Genomic DNA, 15,272 nt, shown 5'->3' with positions numbered 1-15,272 from the left:
AAGCAGACCATACTAATATATCTTAATCTATGGCCTCGCCTCTGCAGTGATACAGACATTTAAAAAAAATGTTTATTTTAAGATGCTATATGCTGAAAAGCCAACTTACCTCGTATCTACTGAAATATTGACTTTAATGAAACCATTGCCAATGTTATTAATTCATCTCCTGCCCTTATTCTCTATTATATGTCAAAATATATGGAAAAAATACATTGATTTGGCCTTAAATTCAGAGCTAATAAAACAGTAGTTTCACAGTAGCATATTAAGAGTACAAACTGTCCTAACTATCTGGGGTCTACAGTGTCCCATAACTATGTTCATGGATGGCTCTTTGGTGTGAGCTTTTGTTTCCTTTGTCGTAATTGTTAGTTTAAAGTTACACAAACCAGCTCACACTGGATTTACAGTGTGACCCTCCCACTTGCAGGGATGGCCTGTAGCTGCTGAAGACTGCCGACACTCATGTGAAGGTTTCCTCGTTTTCTTGGATCTAGGAAGACTTGTAATTGCAACACAGCTAGAAGACTCGCCCATCACAACTTTATGATGTTCACTGTCGACTGTTGAGCCTCAACGTGCACGTGGACACAAACACATGTACTGGGAAACAGATCAAGGCCATAAACAACACTTTATGAAGGCTGTAATTCACATCTACTAGAACCTCCACGTGTTCTCTCGAAATATTCACTCATTTGTCTCTTACCTCATTTATGACACAACCTAGCAAGAACATTTGTGGCAGAAAGTAAACATCAGGCATGCTCCACTTCACAGCTGAACCTGTGACTTCTCCTTCGTCCTAATTAAGTTTTTTTTTTATGTAGGTGCTGCTCGCTGGCTCACAATGGAGCTCACACTGCCCTCACACTCCTGACTAAAGCGCTATACAAATACATGCCATTTTTACCATCTGACACACTTCACACATGGATGCTCACTGGGATGATATATTATCAACAACCTCAGTTTGAAAATTAGTCAGAGACAAGAAGCATATTGCTCTTCATGCCAAAGAGTCAGATGATCTACTGTGGCTGCTTTTAATTTAATGAACATTAGTAGCAGACAAACTATGGTCCCAGCATTTTGTTCTTAAAATTTCACTGAAGTATGATAAAATAAAGGAAAAACTGAAGTACTTATAGGGAGCAGAACCCCAGACTCCAGTTTTCAGAGGGTGGGCATTTTGCCATGGCTTAGTATTAATATAATTATGGTTTTATTATCTTAAATCAGGTAAATGAAACAGTACCCGCTTTCTACAACTATCGTCAAAACATCAAATTAAAGAAAATCATATGTTGTACTGACTGTGTCACGTTTTTCCTTTGATTTCTCACCCCTAACTAGGTTCAATGACGTTCTAATTATTATTATTCCTCCTAATTTGACTTTCACCCGAGCACATGACCATACTGTAAAATATTAGTGTTATTTTTATGCATCCATTTGACACCATCAATGGTAGTTTTCCACAGGCCGCTGACTCTGCAGGTGGATTAGATGCTGAATGGAATAGTACGAGCGCCTCACCATCTGGCTCTCATATGGACATCAGTGAGCGAGGAAACAATAAGGAAATGGGTGAAAGTTACCAGCTTCTGATTGGCCGGCGAGGGGTTTGGGCGCTCTGCCCGCAGCTGATTGGCTGCTAAAAAGGTACACACAGAACGGCTCTGACGGCACGTAGCACGAGGTGGAAAAAGAGCACGAGCACGCCTGACCACGAGAACACACCACGCCCACGTTCGCTGTGACGTTGTAGAGCTCGGGCTGGATATAAATTAGCGCGCCTCCCGCTCGCAGTACTACAGAGAAACACGCTGAGAGCGAAAGGGAAGGTTTCCGGAAGTATTTTTGGCTCATTTAAAATTCTTATTTTTAAAATTTGGGATTTTCGTTCTTGGTGAAAGTTGTTCGTGACTGTTTGTTTGAACGAGACCTGTCCGGAAGAAGCGAGACGATGAAGTGCATTATAGGAATTGGCGGGTAAGTTTGGCTAGCTTATCGCATTTATTTAACTACCAAGTCAACGGTTTTAACGTTTCCTTTTATCCGTTAACGTGAAAAATGGCTGATGTAAGTCGACTAAACACAGTGACAGTGGAGCAGGGTCACGCTGCAGCGATGCTCTGACTGCACTGTGTGGTGCAGTTCACGTTATTGCTGGTGCAGGTTTGTTTTTGCCAAACTGGTGCTTCAGGGTTTTTGTTTTTTGTAATGGTGATTGTTTGTCTCAGATTCATAGATGTTATCATTTTTGGCCGCGTGTTTATCAGCTGCCCGCCACAAACCTGTTCAAAGTCACATCCGGTCCGGTCGGTTTGTTGTTATAAATCGAGCGGGACTTTTGAAAATTCACCGCGAGGTCAGCTCAAAAGTGGAGGGAGATCTGAGTTTAGTGTTGCCATAACACTTATTATTATTATTATTATTATTATTATTATTATTATTATTATTATACTTGTGCAACATATTTAATATTTAAATGTAACACATTTAAACTTAACTTGCTCCCAGAGTTTTTGTGTTTTCATTTGTTTCCTTTTAATAATGTACACAAATTTACTATGTTGAATATTAACAAAGCTCAATATAATGCATAAATACTCGCTGCCATAAAGCTAACGGAAGGTCATTAATTTTGCTGTGGTGATAGCGGGCATTTTTATCACCCTGTGCCTTTGTGTTTACAGGGTGACTAATGGTGGTAAAACCACTCTGACAAATAACTTGATCAAGACTTTGCCCAACTGCTGTGTCGTGCATCAGGATGACTTTTTCAAGGTGAGTGTAAGCTAGTGGATTGTTTTCGGTTTTTTGTTTTGTTTGGTTTCTTGTTTTGTTTTTTCCCCATGCTGCTTTCTCCTCTTTGGACACTGCGTGATATTTGCATTTCAACAAAATAGGAGGGCTTCCCTGAGGGGTACCCCACCACATCCCCCCACTTTTTGTTCTCCAGATTAGATCCAGAGTTGTGTCTTTCCCTTGTTGTCTCGCCTCACTGCTTCGGTCTTGTTTTCCCTTCCCCACATCCTTGAATTTATCCATTTATACTCCTCATCTACATTTTCTTAAGATAGCTGTTAACATCAACTTCTCTTGTTATTGAGTCTTTTCTTATTTCTCTCTGTATAAGCACTACTACATTAGATGATGTGTTTTGCTCCCTTTCCCCCCTCCCCCCCAGTTTAGTCACAGCTGCATACCTGTGTGAACGGCTTGCTTTGTTTTGTGCATGCCCCTTGCTGTGTACCCTCTGTACTCACTTGTTTGGCCTTAATAACTCTGGCATGTGAGTGGGATCTGCAAGTGTTCAGAGCTGTGAGGTTGCAGCAGTGTTTTATTGGTCACTGTTATTTCAGAAACCCGATCAGATAGAAGTCGGGGAGGACGGCTTTAAACAGTGGGATGGTAAGACTTCACCCGAAGACTGCCAGTGACTCATTAATCTTATATCCACATAGCTGCCCATTTTAACATAGTTTACCTCCACAATCCATAATTGCACACAACCGTAATCATGCACATCAAAAGTTTATTGTAGCCTTCAGTAGCTCGCAAACAACAACCACACATCCAATAAATTACATTGTTTGCTTGGGTTTGTTCTAATCTTTTTCTCTTCTTTCCATCATTTTTTTTTTTTTTTTTTTTTGCCTCCAATCTTTCTTTATAGTTATCACGGCGTTGGATATGGAGGCCATGACCAACACGATAAAAGCCTGGATTGAGAACCCGGTGAAGTTTGCCAGATCTCACGGTGTCCCTTTGTCTTCTTCCTCCGATTTGGCCAACACTGACGAGCAGATCCACATCCTGATTGTGGAGGGCTTCCTGCTCTACAACTACCCGTAGGTCTAAAGCAGACTTTCATATCTTTTAATAAATGAAGTATTGTTCGCACTGTGAGCACATTTGGTTGATGATGAAAAAATAATGAGATATCTATATCTATATAGATATATATCTATATCTCTCATTATTTATTTATTTATTTATTTTTTTTTAAATACACATTAGGCGGTATGATTTCTTCCGTGTCACATGTTGGTGTAGCGTGCTTACCACTCAGTCGTGTTCAGTGACGCCCACGTCGCCAGCTCAGGCAGGTCCTGCAGTTAGAGATAAGGCCTTCAGCAGAAAGATGCTGTCGAGGTGCAACTCTGACGCTGTTCAGTGCGCTGCTGCTGCGTGTTCAGTGCGCTAGTGATGACTGTCAGAGGTGTAGATAAGGCGCCATCTGAACAGTTGCATAACTGAACTCCTTTGACTCTGAAGATGTTGTACATCATTGCGTCACTTTTCTTTCTGCCTTCTAGGCCCCTGCTGGACGTCTTCGACAAGTGCTACTACATCTCGATACCCTACGAGGAGTGCAAGAGGAGAAGAAGGTGAACTATGAAAGATTTCACTCATACTGTTTTTCCTCTTTTCAAGTGGAAGTTCTCACTGTATTTTTGTCACTTTCAGTACGAGACAGTACACCGTCCCTGACCCTCCCGGCCTGTTCGATGGCCACGTGTGGCCCATGTACCTGAAACACAGGAAACAGATGGAGGACAGTGGCTTGAATATCGGTATGTAGCAGCTGGATTATGTGAGGACATCTTTGCCGTCCCTGTATGTTGGGAGTAAAAGCATTAAACGTATGACTAAATCATTTTCTTTGCAGTGTACCTCGATGGCTTGAAATCCAAACAGGAAATCTACAGCCAGGTGTATGAAGACATTCAGAACAACCTGCTCAATCGTTTATAGGTAAGGAGGTGGAGGGAGTGTGCCACTGTGTCACTAATGTCATAAACCGTACACAAGTTTAGACATTTGTCTCCTACTGGAGACAAATGGAGTTCAGTTGTTTGTACAGCTAAAACATTCAGATTTTGAAGAAGTAGATGCATCATACAACCTGTACAAATGTTGATGAAAATATTAAGTGTGGCGTATGCAGACTTGTTTAACAGTTTTGTTTTCTGTGTCTTGCAGCAGGAGGACTCGTCTCCACACCTGTACACAATCTGTAAATAGACCCAGTGATTTTTTTTTTATGAAGGTTTTTTGTAATATTCATTTTTTTTTGGAAATGGACGAATGAATGTTAACTTATCGTTGTCTTTTTATCATTTTTCTGATGATCAATGTTTCAGTTATTTCTGTGAAGGTGATTGTTGAACTGCTCGTTACCATTACATTAGACAGCTTGTATTGGACCATTTATGTGCCAGCCACATTCACCTGTCAATAAAAGCATTATTTGCTGTTGAAGGGAACAAACGTGTTGTTGTTTCTGTCACAGTGACATAAAACGTCTGCAGATGACGTTGGTGTTGGATCACATACTGAATGTTATCAATGCTGCTTGTTGCCTTTCATCTTAAATCCTACAGCTGTGACTGCGCTGAGCTCTTAATAAGCCTGCCAGGGTCTATTAAAGCAGGCCTGCAGTGTGAAACTGATGACCGTGTGCTGGGCCGTTCTAAAATCAGCAGGCTTATGTGTTGTGTATAGCATTATGTAAGGAGGATGAAAATGAATCTTTCTGTGTTTAAAGAAGCAGCTCAGTGACACAGATTACCGGCTTATTTAGAAGAGATTAAGTATATAATGTAAATTTATGGATTTGGGGGCTTTTTAAAAATAAATAAATGTGAACAGGAAACACGGATGTAGCTATGGTCGTGGTGGATGTTAGTTGCTCAGCACCCAGTTTGTACTGTTTTTTTTTTCTCTTTTTTTTCTACATTTCTAATTATGTTTTTATTTAATTTGAATTTTAACATTTTTATAAAACTAATTTTCTCAGTTATACAGATTGCATTATGTGAAGGGTTTCTACTATCATCCAGCCCGTTACAGCAGGGGCGGCCAACTCCAGGCCTCGAGGGCTGGTGCCCTGCAGGTTTTAGATCTCACCCTGGGTCAACACACCTGACTCATGAGTTCATTACCAGGCCTCTGGAGAACTTCAAGACATGTTGAGGAGGTCATTTAGCCATTTCAATCAGCTGTGTTGGATCATCCGTTCCAAAATCAGTTTTGATTTGAGTTTTAATAATCTATAACCAATAATCAGTTGATTTGAGATGACAATGAAGACTTTGGAGGTTGTACTGTCTGGGAGCACCCAGAGCATGCTGCTGCTACCATCACGCATGACCACTGGCATAGTGTTGTTTTTATACATGCATGCAAATCTTTTAATAAGTTGAGCTGAAGGTTCTAAAAATGGCTTTTAACCTGACGAGGTCAGAGCCCATTAAATTCTTGTTAGTGATCATGATTGGATACAGCTGGTGGTTTCTCTTTATCAGCATAAGAAGGATTCGTTTCACAGCATTCGCCAGTGACTGTCTAAAAAGGAGAATTGGACACAAGTTGGGAAAGTCTCTCTGAGTCATTTTTAAACAACTGCAGACTCCAAGAAGAAGCAGGAGTCATTCACACGCGTCACTACTTTGCCAAGGAAAACCCAAACTGTCACCCTGAGATGAAGGAATTTGGTTGTTTGATGGCAACTTTTCTTTATGGCTACCAAAAGGGGTTGAGGTGAAACTTGCTAAGGGGGATTTAACCAAATATTAGTGGGGTGTATGCATGCTTTTGACAATGAAAGTCAAAGTTGTGCACCCAGTTCCTGTTTTTAACATGATTAAAGATGTATGCTGTAGCATCATCCCACTCTGGAAAAAGAACAGTTCAAAGAAGTCATTAAAGGCTCAAACTCATGATGAGTGCATGTAAACGCAACTGTAAATATGGGACATGCCACTTTAGTAGCTGAGGTTGTTCAGATAGCTGAAGGGGAAGCAAGTGGTAGCTGAATTTATCTGTTTGCATAGCTATAATTCTTTGGTGACTCGGTGTAGCAGGCAGTGCACAACCTCTCTGAAGGAGTTGTTGAAGTTTTTGGGATCATAGCCTCAACACGGATAACCAGCTCTTTGTTTTGTCACTGAGTAAATGCTGGATTTCATGTAGCTCATTCCCAGCTAGACCCACAACAGTAGTGGGAAAACTCAGCAGCTCACAGTCATTTTTACAGTACACAAACCAAGGTGAGCCATTTTTGCCTGCATCTAATTTCTAAACAGGAAATGCCCTTTCAGACCCGTATATCTGCCCTCCTGCATGTTTGCACAACACTGCACCTCTGAAATAGCTCAAGAAGATGCCTGAGTGGGTCACGGACTAGCCACAAGATTGAGACTATTAGCACCAGATTTATAGCGCATGAGGCCCGGGACACGTGCTGACATCACATACGTTTTCATATTTATAAATAGGGCAAAATAATTTCCCATTTCCCCCAAGGAAATACTTTCCAGACACAGAATGTGGTGGGAACTTCAGCTTATACTGCAGCTAAATATAGGACAGGTCAGACAGGTGACTGTATTTTAAGTGTCCTCTTTTACAAACTGGAAAGCAGCCCAGTGATACTTACAGCCTGGGTTTTATCACAAGTGCTCCTCTGGGTTTGTAGTGTGGCATATCCAGAAATAACACCCTTATATTCTGCCCTCATGCAGGCCTGCACTCAGATTTAACCCTCTCAGGCTTAAATCAAACTTTTTGTTGCTAATGCACAACCAAGTCCTGCAGTGGTACTTCTGAGTAAACAAAACTCATAAAATATGTATGTGAGGTAATCAGGTTGTTAGTTTTTAACTGTTGCAAATCGGCAACGCCTGCCTGGAGAGGGTTAAAAACAAAAATCTGCAGTGACTCAAATAGATCCACCTTCTTCTGTCACCATTTACAGTAATAATTCTTTCCCCAACTGCTCGTCATGACTTCAGCTGCAGGTACATGTAACCCATCATGTGAGTGGCGTGTGGAAATTGACTGACAAAATAATTGTGACGCTCTGACAGGTGGTCGTGGTCTGAACCACACTGACCTTGACTCCCGGTGGCTAAATATGACAGCAGTATGTGTGACGGCTGTGGAAGCATGCACTCGAGACAACCGCAAATCAAAGAAAACGCGCCTTTATTTACAAAATGACGCTGCGCTGTAGGTGCTGTAGGTGTAGTCACTCACACGTGAACCCGTGCACGATTCCCCACAGATAAACAGGGCCAGTGTGGCCCAGTGGCAACGTTATCCCGAGCTGCTTTATAGTGCAAACAAATCCGGTCTAGACATTTTCCTGCACCCACCTGACTTCATTGCTCCACAGCATGATTGGATCATGTGACTGCAACGCATCCATCAGCAGCATGAGGTCACACGTGATTCTAATCTATAGCTGCCCCCACCCAAAACAATAATAACACTACTGTGTTGCTGAATGTGTGGATCCCATGGTTACAAACGTGCACGAGGTGCTGTGTGTTTAATACCTGAACACTGTCTGTTTGCTACACTGAAAAAAATATGTTGTTGGATTTACTTAATTCAATGGTGGACATTTGTTGCACACAGATGTTTTGCTTTGGCAGCAACTTAAACAATTGAGTTAAATTAACACAATTTATTCATGTTCAATAAACTTGTGCAATTTGTGTTGATAAAATGTGACTTAAACATGTTTTGATGAAGTAATTTGAGCTCTTGAAATATTTTAATCCTTCACAATTTTCTCACTTTATCCCAACACCATTCAATAACTTTTACCCAATACTACTTGGTCACTTAAATACTACATGTTATCTTCAAATTACATTTTGCTATTATATTCTAGCATCAAATACACAATTTTCAAATGGAGGCCTTATAACAGATTATATTGTTCTCTTCCAAGATGGTTGCTGGCATCCACCAGTAACCTTTCAAAACAAAATGTCTAATTTCACTGCATTGACAGTAGGTAAAGAATTAAACTGACATTACTCCACTACTGAATCTATATAAACCAACAGTTAAATAATGTCAGTTCTTCCGTGTTCTCTGGAATCAATCACAGCAAAGAAATTAGACTCTTTCTTTTGAAAAATGTTGGGAAAGAACAATACAAAACATTCTATTTAAGGCCTCTGACGTCAAGATTCAGTTAAACAACAATTATAACTAAACAATTTGAGGTAATGTTAGTTTCCATTAACATTAAATTAGGTTACTGAATTGCCAAACACCTTCCTATTAACATTACCCATTTTACCCCAATAACTAAAGAAATTAGCACTTGCAGGTCAAAACCTTTATTCAAGAGATGCAAAAATAACATTGATACAGTGACTGTCAAAAATTACGGCACTGATCATACTGTGACATCTTGGTTCAAAACAGCAAGCTTAGAAATATTCAACGTTCCTTACTTCAACTGAATGAAACTGAAAATACCATTTCACACGGCCCATATGGGATATTTAGACTGCATAACTGTTCATGCTACATCTCTTCACTAGTAAAAGAAAGAAAAAATACAAAGAGAAATTTAAAAATGCTGCCAAACAGACAGAGAACTTGTACAGAGCAAAAGAAAAAACAAACAACAACAACAACAAAAAAACGGCTCGTCCTCATGGCAGTTGCAGTGTATATAAAAATGAACCCTGCGATCTGTTCCTGGAATTGAGCTTCAAAAATGCAGCAGAACAAGTGTGAGATTTAAATGTCTTCTCACCTAGAGCTGGTCACCTCACATGCATAACAGTGAGCTTCGTTGCAGGAGCAGTTTTGTCTTAGTTGTGAGCTTTTCTTGAGAGCTGAGTTGCTTCCAACTCAATTACCACCCTTTGAATCACCTCAAAAGTGTAGCAGAGTTGTGATGGGTAACTCATATTGAAGGAATAAAAAAGGTCCAAACAGCATGGCTACTGCAAAGGTCACGTTATCCAGATCTTGAAGAACTACTATACCCTCGATGATGATGCCAACGTCAGAAAAGTCATTGCCTGGTGCATCCTCTGGAGACAGATGTTCATTGTGGTTTTCTCAATCTGTGCAGTGGCCTCAGTCAAGTCCTGGTTAAACACAAAACATTTCTTTAAGATTCCTTTTTAAACTCATCTCTTTTGAATCTACCAGTTCTAATGTTAGAGTAATTTAAACCAATGCAAGCAACATAGTAAATAGCTATAGCCAAAGAGTGGCCTGCCATGCTGCCATTCATGGTCTAACAGAGTTTCTAAGAGAGGGTGAAAAACATAATTTCAAATGCTTTACATTAGTTTTTCTTAGAAAGACACCGGCCCATCAGAAATCCAGGTTTTGTCACTCAGAAGATGTTAGAATTTAGACTTTCAGCCCCACAATTTGGTTAGCTGTTGGTCTTTTTTTTTTTCAAACAAAAGCTAATGTAAATATTGGTGGGATTTTCCTTTGTTCACTAGAATGACAAATTTAAAGTTTTTTCACACTGATGTGACCCCTAATACAGGGGTGGGGCCTCAAGGGCCGGCGGCTGAGTTCACTACCAGGCCTCATGTGAACTTCAAATTATTAAAGAGGACTACTGGTCCTAACTGGTCCAATGAGGATCAAGTGGATAACTAAATGCATTTTAAAATGTTGCAAAGCCACAATCTACTCATAAAACACTCACCATGAACTCCTGCACCAAGATGTTGCAATTGTCTTTCACACAGATGCGGAGCACTTTGATGAGACTCCCTTTGAGCATTAATGTCATCCTAAAGTATTATAACAAAGAAAACAGAGATTTGTGAACTTTTCAGTAGCACAGAAGAAAATGATCCCAGACCAAAACTTAAACCAGTCAACATGCAACACCAGCATCTACAAAGCAATATCAAAAGTTCCTGTTTGACATCAACTTTATGGATATATAGTTTCCAGAACATTTATTTTTTTAAAAAGATCAATTTTTCTCAGTGGGCCAGTAAATGCATGACGAAAATTATGGCATCCTTTCGGTGGAATCAGTACTCACAGGTAATAGTTGACTGTTTCAATGGATGCAGCATAAAAATCTTTTACTGACCTAATGCAATACATATACACTTTGTAGTTAAAGAATTTTAAAGTTCTTACTGTCATCATGGCAGCTACATCCTTTAGCTTTGTGCCCTGTTCCCCCGATCACTTTGCAAACACTTTCAGCAGACTGTCAGAGAGAAACTCAGCTCCGTCAGAAACCTGTAAAGGCATGGTTGGGATGCACTGGAATGCTGCATTTTATCTGAAATGACATAAAATTATTTTGAAATAACAGCAGGCACTGTGCTTGGTTAATAATCAGTAATGTTTTGTTGAATAAAAACTGTGTTTCCAGATCTTATGGGATTAAAAAAATCCAAAGATGTTTATTTCTGATTTGCAACCCAAGAACCCACAAGTTACAACCTCATTTTAGTTCAAGTGTGCATTAATGTGAGTCCAGTAATCACCTTTCTGACAATACATACAGGTATAAGTCAAACCTATGGCAGATTTTGGATTTCTCAGTTGTATTAATAGGGTGGTCTATTTGAGTATGCATGCACCTAATAATTATAAAAAACCTATTATAATTAAGTTACAGAAACCTTAAGCGAAAATAGAATATACTTTCTTACCATAACACCTTGAACCCACAATCCATCAGCTGACTCCTGGTGAAATGCAGAATAGATGTGGTCTCTCAATGTGCATCAACAAAAACAAAAACAAAAGGACAGCAGGTGAGGGCAGGAGGGGTAGGGATGTAAGCTAGCATAATACCGCTGACGATATTAGCTAAAGCTGTTCAATGTCCAAAATTTCACTAACACCACGGTGCAGTAAATACACAATGTAACTGAAGAGTCAGTTGACAAATCTATTCACACAGAAAACCAAATTATGTTATGAGTGCCTCGTAATTAGGTTTAATGTGATATTACGGCTCTTGTGCCAAAGACAAATTCAAATGAAAAAGCGCCAATTCTTTGATAACAGATAAAACAGCAAATAAGCTAACGGCTCTTTTTTAGCATGTTACATGGCGGCACTTTAGACGTTTAACTACATTTGGCTGAAATATGGTAAATATTAATTCAAAAAATCAAGACATACCAAAAAACGTAGAGTTGGCTGCTCGACTTGACTGAGATGGATGCATTTTTTAAACCACGATCCAAAGCCCGCGAGATGAAATCACGCGTGGTTTCACGAGATTTAACGTTGCTATCTTATTGACTTACTTCACCTGAACATGATATAAACAATTTAATACACCCTTTCTGCATATCATGTAGTTTTTACACTATATAGTTACATTTATCTTTAAAACATGAGGCAATTGTGTTAAATACATGCAAGATGCTTACATAAATCCAAGAGATGGCCAGTCCCTTTTTTTCAGTGTAACACGTGACCTGAAATGAATCTCAAATGAAATTTGAAGGCTCTGAAAATGACTTTTTTCTTTGTTTTAGGGTGAAAATGATCCTTTAACTCACGATAAGCTTTGTTAGATATATTAATATTCTAAAGTTGGGTAATGTATTGAGTAACTCTGACCTTTGTGTTGGAATCACACACCTGGGGCCCGTTCTTCGTACCTCGCTAAGTAGGTTAGCCGGATTAGATTGTTGACGATTTCGCGTGATCCTGGATCAGTCGGTTCCCCGAAGCTCATCCGGGACTTGCTGTCATAGCAACAGAGCCGTAAGCGTAAACCTGCTCGGGAGCAGGTTTACTTTATGTAAACAGGATTAGATCGCGGCCACGCAGGTATGTCCGCTTCATTTATACGAAAGCAACAGCGATATTTTTCCACTGTTTCACCATAAATAAATATTATCAATGTAACTAAAGATAATGCAGCACTTGATCCTTTTATTGATGTCACACAGATACATACAGGTCATTTCCTAAAAAAGGGAAATGAACTATTAACATTCTATTACATGTATGTGATTATTACAGATGTAATTCATATTTCAGAGTAGTAATTGTAAATTACTTCATGTAATCAAGATGAGAGACCACGGCTATAAAAGCGAAGGTGGATTTGGGAAGCCTGTCGCAGCCATGTCCTGTCCGTATACGCGACCAACCCATTGCGGAAGGTGCAAGATTGATAAGGAGAGTCCTCAGAATTCAGCGTATATTGCGGGACAGACAGGATCCTTTAGCTCAGCGCGACAGTGTGCTCATAGAGAGATATCGATATTCCCGTGAGGGTATTATTCACTTAACCAACTTGTTGACGAGGGGGTGCAGGACCACCACCTGTCTTTTTTTCCTCTGCCCTTTTCTTGGTTGCTGTTATGAACAAACTAACAGAGTATTACAGGCCAGTATTACCTTGCCAAGAGACGCAAAGCAATCTAAGAGATAAATATTACCATTCTGTAGAATACTCCTGTATTCCACTTTTACTTGTTCCCATGTTCTTGTGGGTCCTGTTGTGGCTCTAATGTGAAAGGGGATATAATATAACATATTATAATATAATATAATGCCATATGATATTGGACAATATAGTGTCATATGATAGATCTACCCTACCGCCTACTGGTGTTGGCCAGAGGGGCCGATGGCGCGATATGGCAGCCTGGCTACAACCGTAGCTGCCTCCACCAGTGTGTGAATGTGGGAGTGAATGAATAGTGGTATCGTAAAGCGCTTTGGGTGCCTTGGAAAGCGCTATATAAACCCAATCCATTATTATTATTATTATTATTAAATTACCTACGAGTTTGATTTGTCAGCAACTTTCTGCCAGCCCTCTCTCCTTGCTTTTGCAGCCTTTGCAGTGTTCTCTTGCGTTTTAATTAAACTCTGAAACTCCTGTAATCCCTCACTCATGAGTTCTTGCTCTGCTGCCGGAAAATACCGAGCACGCCCCTTCGACATTTTCGCCGACCAATCAGCGGGTTGCCGATCAATGTTTCTACTATCGATGCGTAGCCCCTTTTACGACACCCAGTGATGTCACATTCCTGAGTCCAGCTGTAGTAATCGTCAACAGCAGGTGTGTTCGGGGAACCGGATTAGCGAGCTCACGGTTAGCACGATGATTTGATCTTGGATGTGTCATTTGATCTTGGATGTAGTAAGCGACGTACGAAGAACGGGCCCCTGCTCTGAATCAAATGACAACAAAGTTTATTACCTATGGAAAATAAACTCTCTCCCTCCGTGTTGTAACATCCAGTGCACTTTACTGACAGCTGTTTACACAGAGATTAGATTACAGTTATAAAATTCTTTGTAATTCACATTTTACACATAACCCAGTTTCTCGTTTTGTGAAATATAACGCATGCTTCTGAATAAACTGAAAAGTTACGTGACAGGAGTAACGCTGAGTTTGGCCTCTGCTGCTGAACTCATCTGCTTCAGGGTTTAACATCTGGACGTCTGCACACCTTTGTTGTAACACGTGCTGAGTTACTCTTTTCTTCCTATTTTCCATCAGCTTCTGAAATACGTCCTCATCCTGATGCTTGGTTTGAACTTCAGCGTGCCATCTTAACCGTGCCTAAATGCACAGACCTGCGTCGCTGTGATCAGCTGATGAGATATTTGTGTTCGCGTGCAGGTGAACAGGTGTGTACAGGAACACGGCTCGTTTATTCTGCATCTACTTCATTGCCACATTTTGTCAATATTTTCAGTTTTTTTTTCTTGCTTAAAAACGATGGACATAATAATCTGTTACATGTGCTTTTTTATGTGATGATTACTGTTACTTGAATACTTGCATCATTGCATTGCAAGCATTGTTAAGCTTGCTTACATAAGAATTGAGCATTTTTATCTTCAGCTTTAAAAAGAAATCTCTGAATTGCTGGTTTTGCTCATGTAAAGGTTCAGAACGCCTCTGCAGGGACTGAAACAATAGCACAGACATATTTGCAGCACGGGGCACCTACAAGAAAGTGAAAGAATGAAACTAGATGGCTTTTCTTAATGTTATTAGACGCATTATTAATTGAATGAATGCATTAATAAGTATGTAGCATTACACTGTTGCAGCAGTTTAGGTGGGACTGTGATTTCTTTCTTACCCTGGCCTTAAACTACCAGAAAATGTCAAAAATTTGTGGTGGAGTGAAAAGTTGAACATGCCATCTGGAAAGTTGTGGATTATAACTAAAAGAAAATACGCAGCGTGCTGGGATTTAATGAGTTGCACTGAGCAGAAGTTTCCTAACTGTAACACATATTTTTGCCGTCAGTGGGCGACTTCCCCTCTTGGCTGGTTACTCTGAAATAAACATCCCTCTAGTGGGAGCCTCTCTCTTTAGCCTCTAAACAAACTAAAGACAGACTTCATCATGGTGTCACATTCCAAGTGTAGGACTCAAAGTTGGGAAAGATTTGTTTTTAAGCACACGTGTCTGAATTAAAAACAGGCACAGTGTGCTACACAGGCTGAGACC

The 15,272-nt window shown here is 40.0% G+C and overlaps 1 protein-coding gene and 1 long non-coding RNA gene across 5 annotated transcripts; one reads left to right on the top strand and one right to left on the bottom strand.

The window, feature by feature from the left end:
• The first annotated feature begins 1,714 nt into the window (after positions 1–1,714).
• Positions 1,715–5,286, top strand: mibp (muscle-specific beta 1 integrin binding protein). Of its 2 annotated transcripts, XM_082523674.1 has the most exons (8): positions 1,715–1,998; positions 2,706–2,796; positions 3,375–3,423; positions 3,689–3,863; positions 4,332–4,403; positions 4,483–4,589; positions 4,685–4,770; positions 4,999–5,286. In XM_082523674.1, the coding sequence occupies exons 1-7, from the start codon at positions 1,973–1,975 to the stop codon at positions 4,768–4,770; spliced, it is 606 nt and encodes a 201-aa protein (XP_082379800.1). In that variant the 5' UTR covers positions 1,715–1,972; the 3' UTR covers positions 4,999–5,286. The 2 variants fall into 2 exon arrangements, with proteins under 2 accessions (XP_082379800.1, XP_082379801.1); XM_082523675.1 differs by lacking the exons at positions 1,715–1,998; positions 3,375–3,423 and having other exon boundaries at positions 2,705–2,796.
• Positions 5,287–9,139: 3,853 nt separating this feature from the next.
• LOC309701229 lies at positions 9,140–12,241 on the bottom strand. Of its 3 annotated transcripts, none has more exons than XR_014274917.1 (5): positions 12,207–12,241; positions 11,475–12,085; positions 10,951–11,098; positions 10,502–10,589; positions 9,140–9,920 (listed from the first exon to the last, which is right to left on the bottom strand). It is a non-coding gene; the product is annotated as an uncharacterized lncRNA (long non-coding RNA). The 3 variants fall into 3 exon arrangements; XR_014274918.1 differs by having other exon boundaries at positions 11,475–11,538; positions 11,953–12,235; XR_014274919.1 differs by having other exon boundaries at positions 11,475–11,510; positions 11,953–12,235.
• Positions 12,242–15,272: the final 3,031 nt, after the last annotated feature.

This window comes from Aulonocara stuartgranti (genome assembly GCF_965226115.1).
Source record: "Aulonocara stuartgranti genome assembly, chromosome: 23".
Taxonomy (NCBI): domain Eukaryota; kingdom Metazoa; phylum Chordata; class Actinopteri; order Cichliformes; family Cichlidae; genus Aulonocara; species Aulonocara stuartgranti.
Note: the sequence above shows the minus strand (reverse complement) of the source record. Positions and strands in the feature narration are given on the sequence as shown.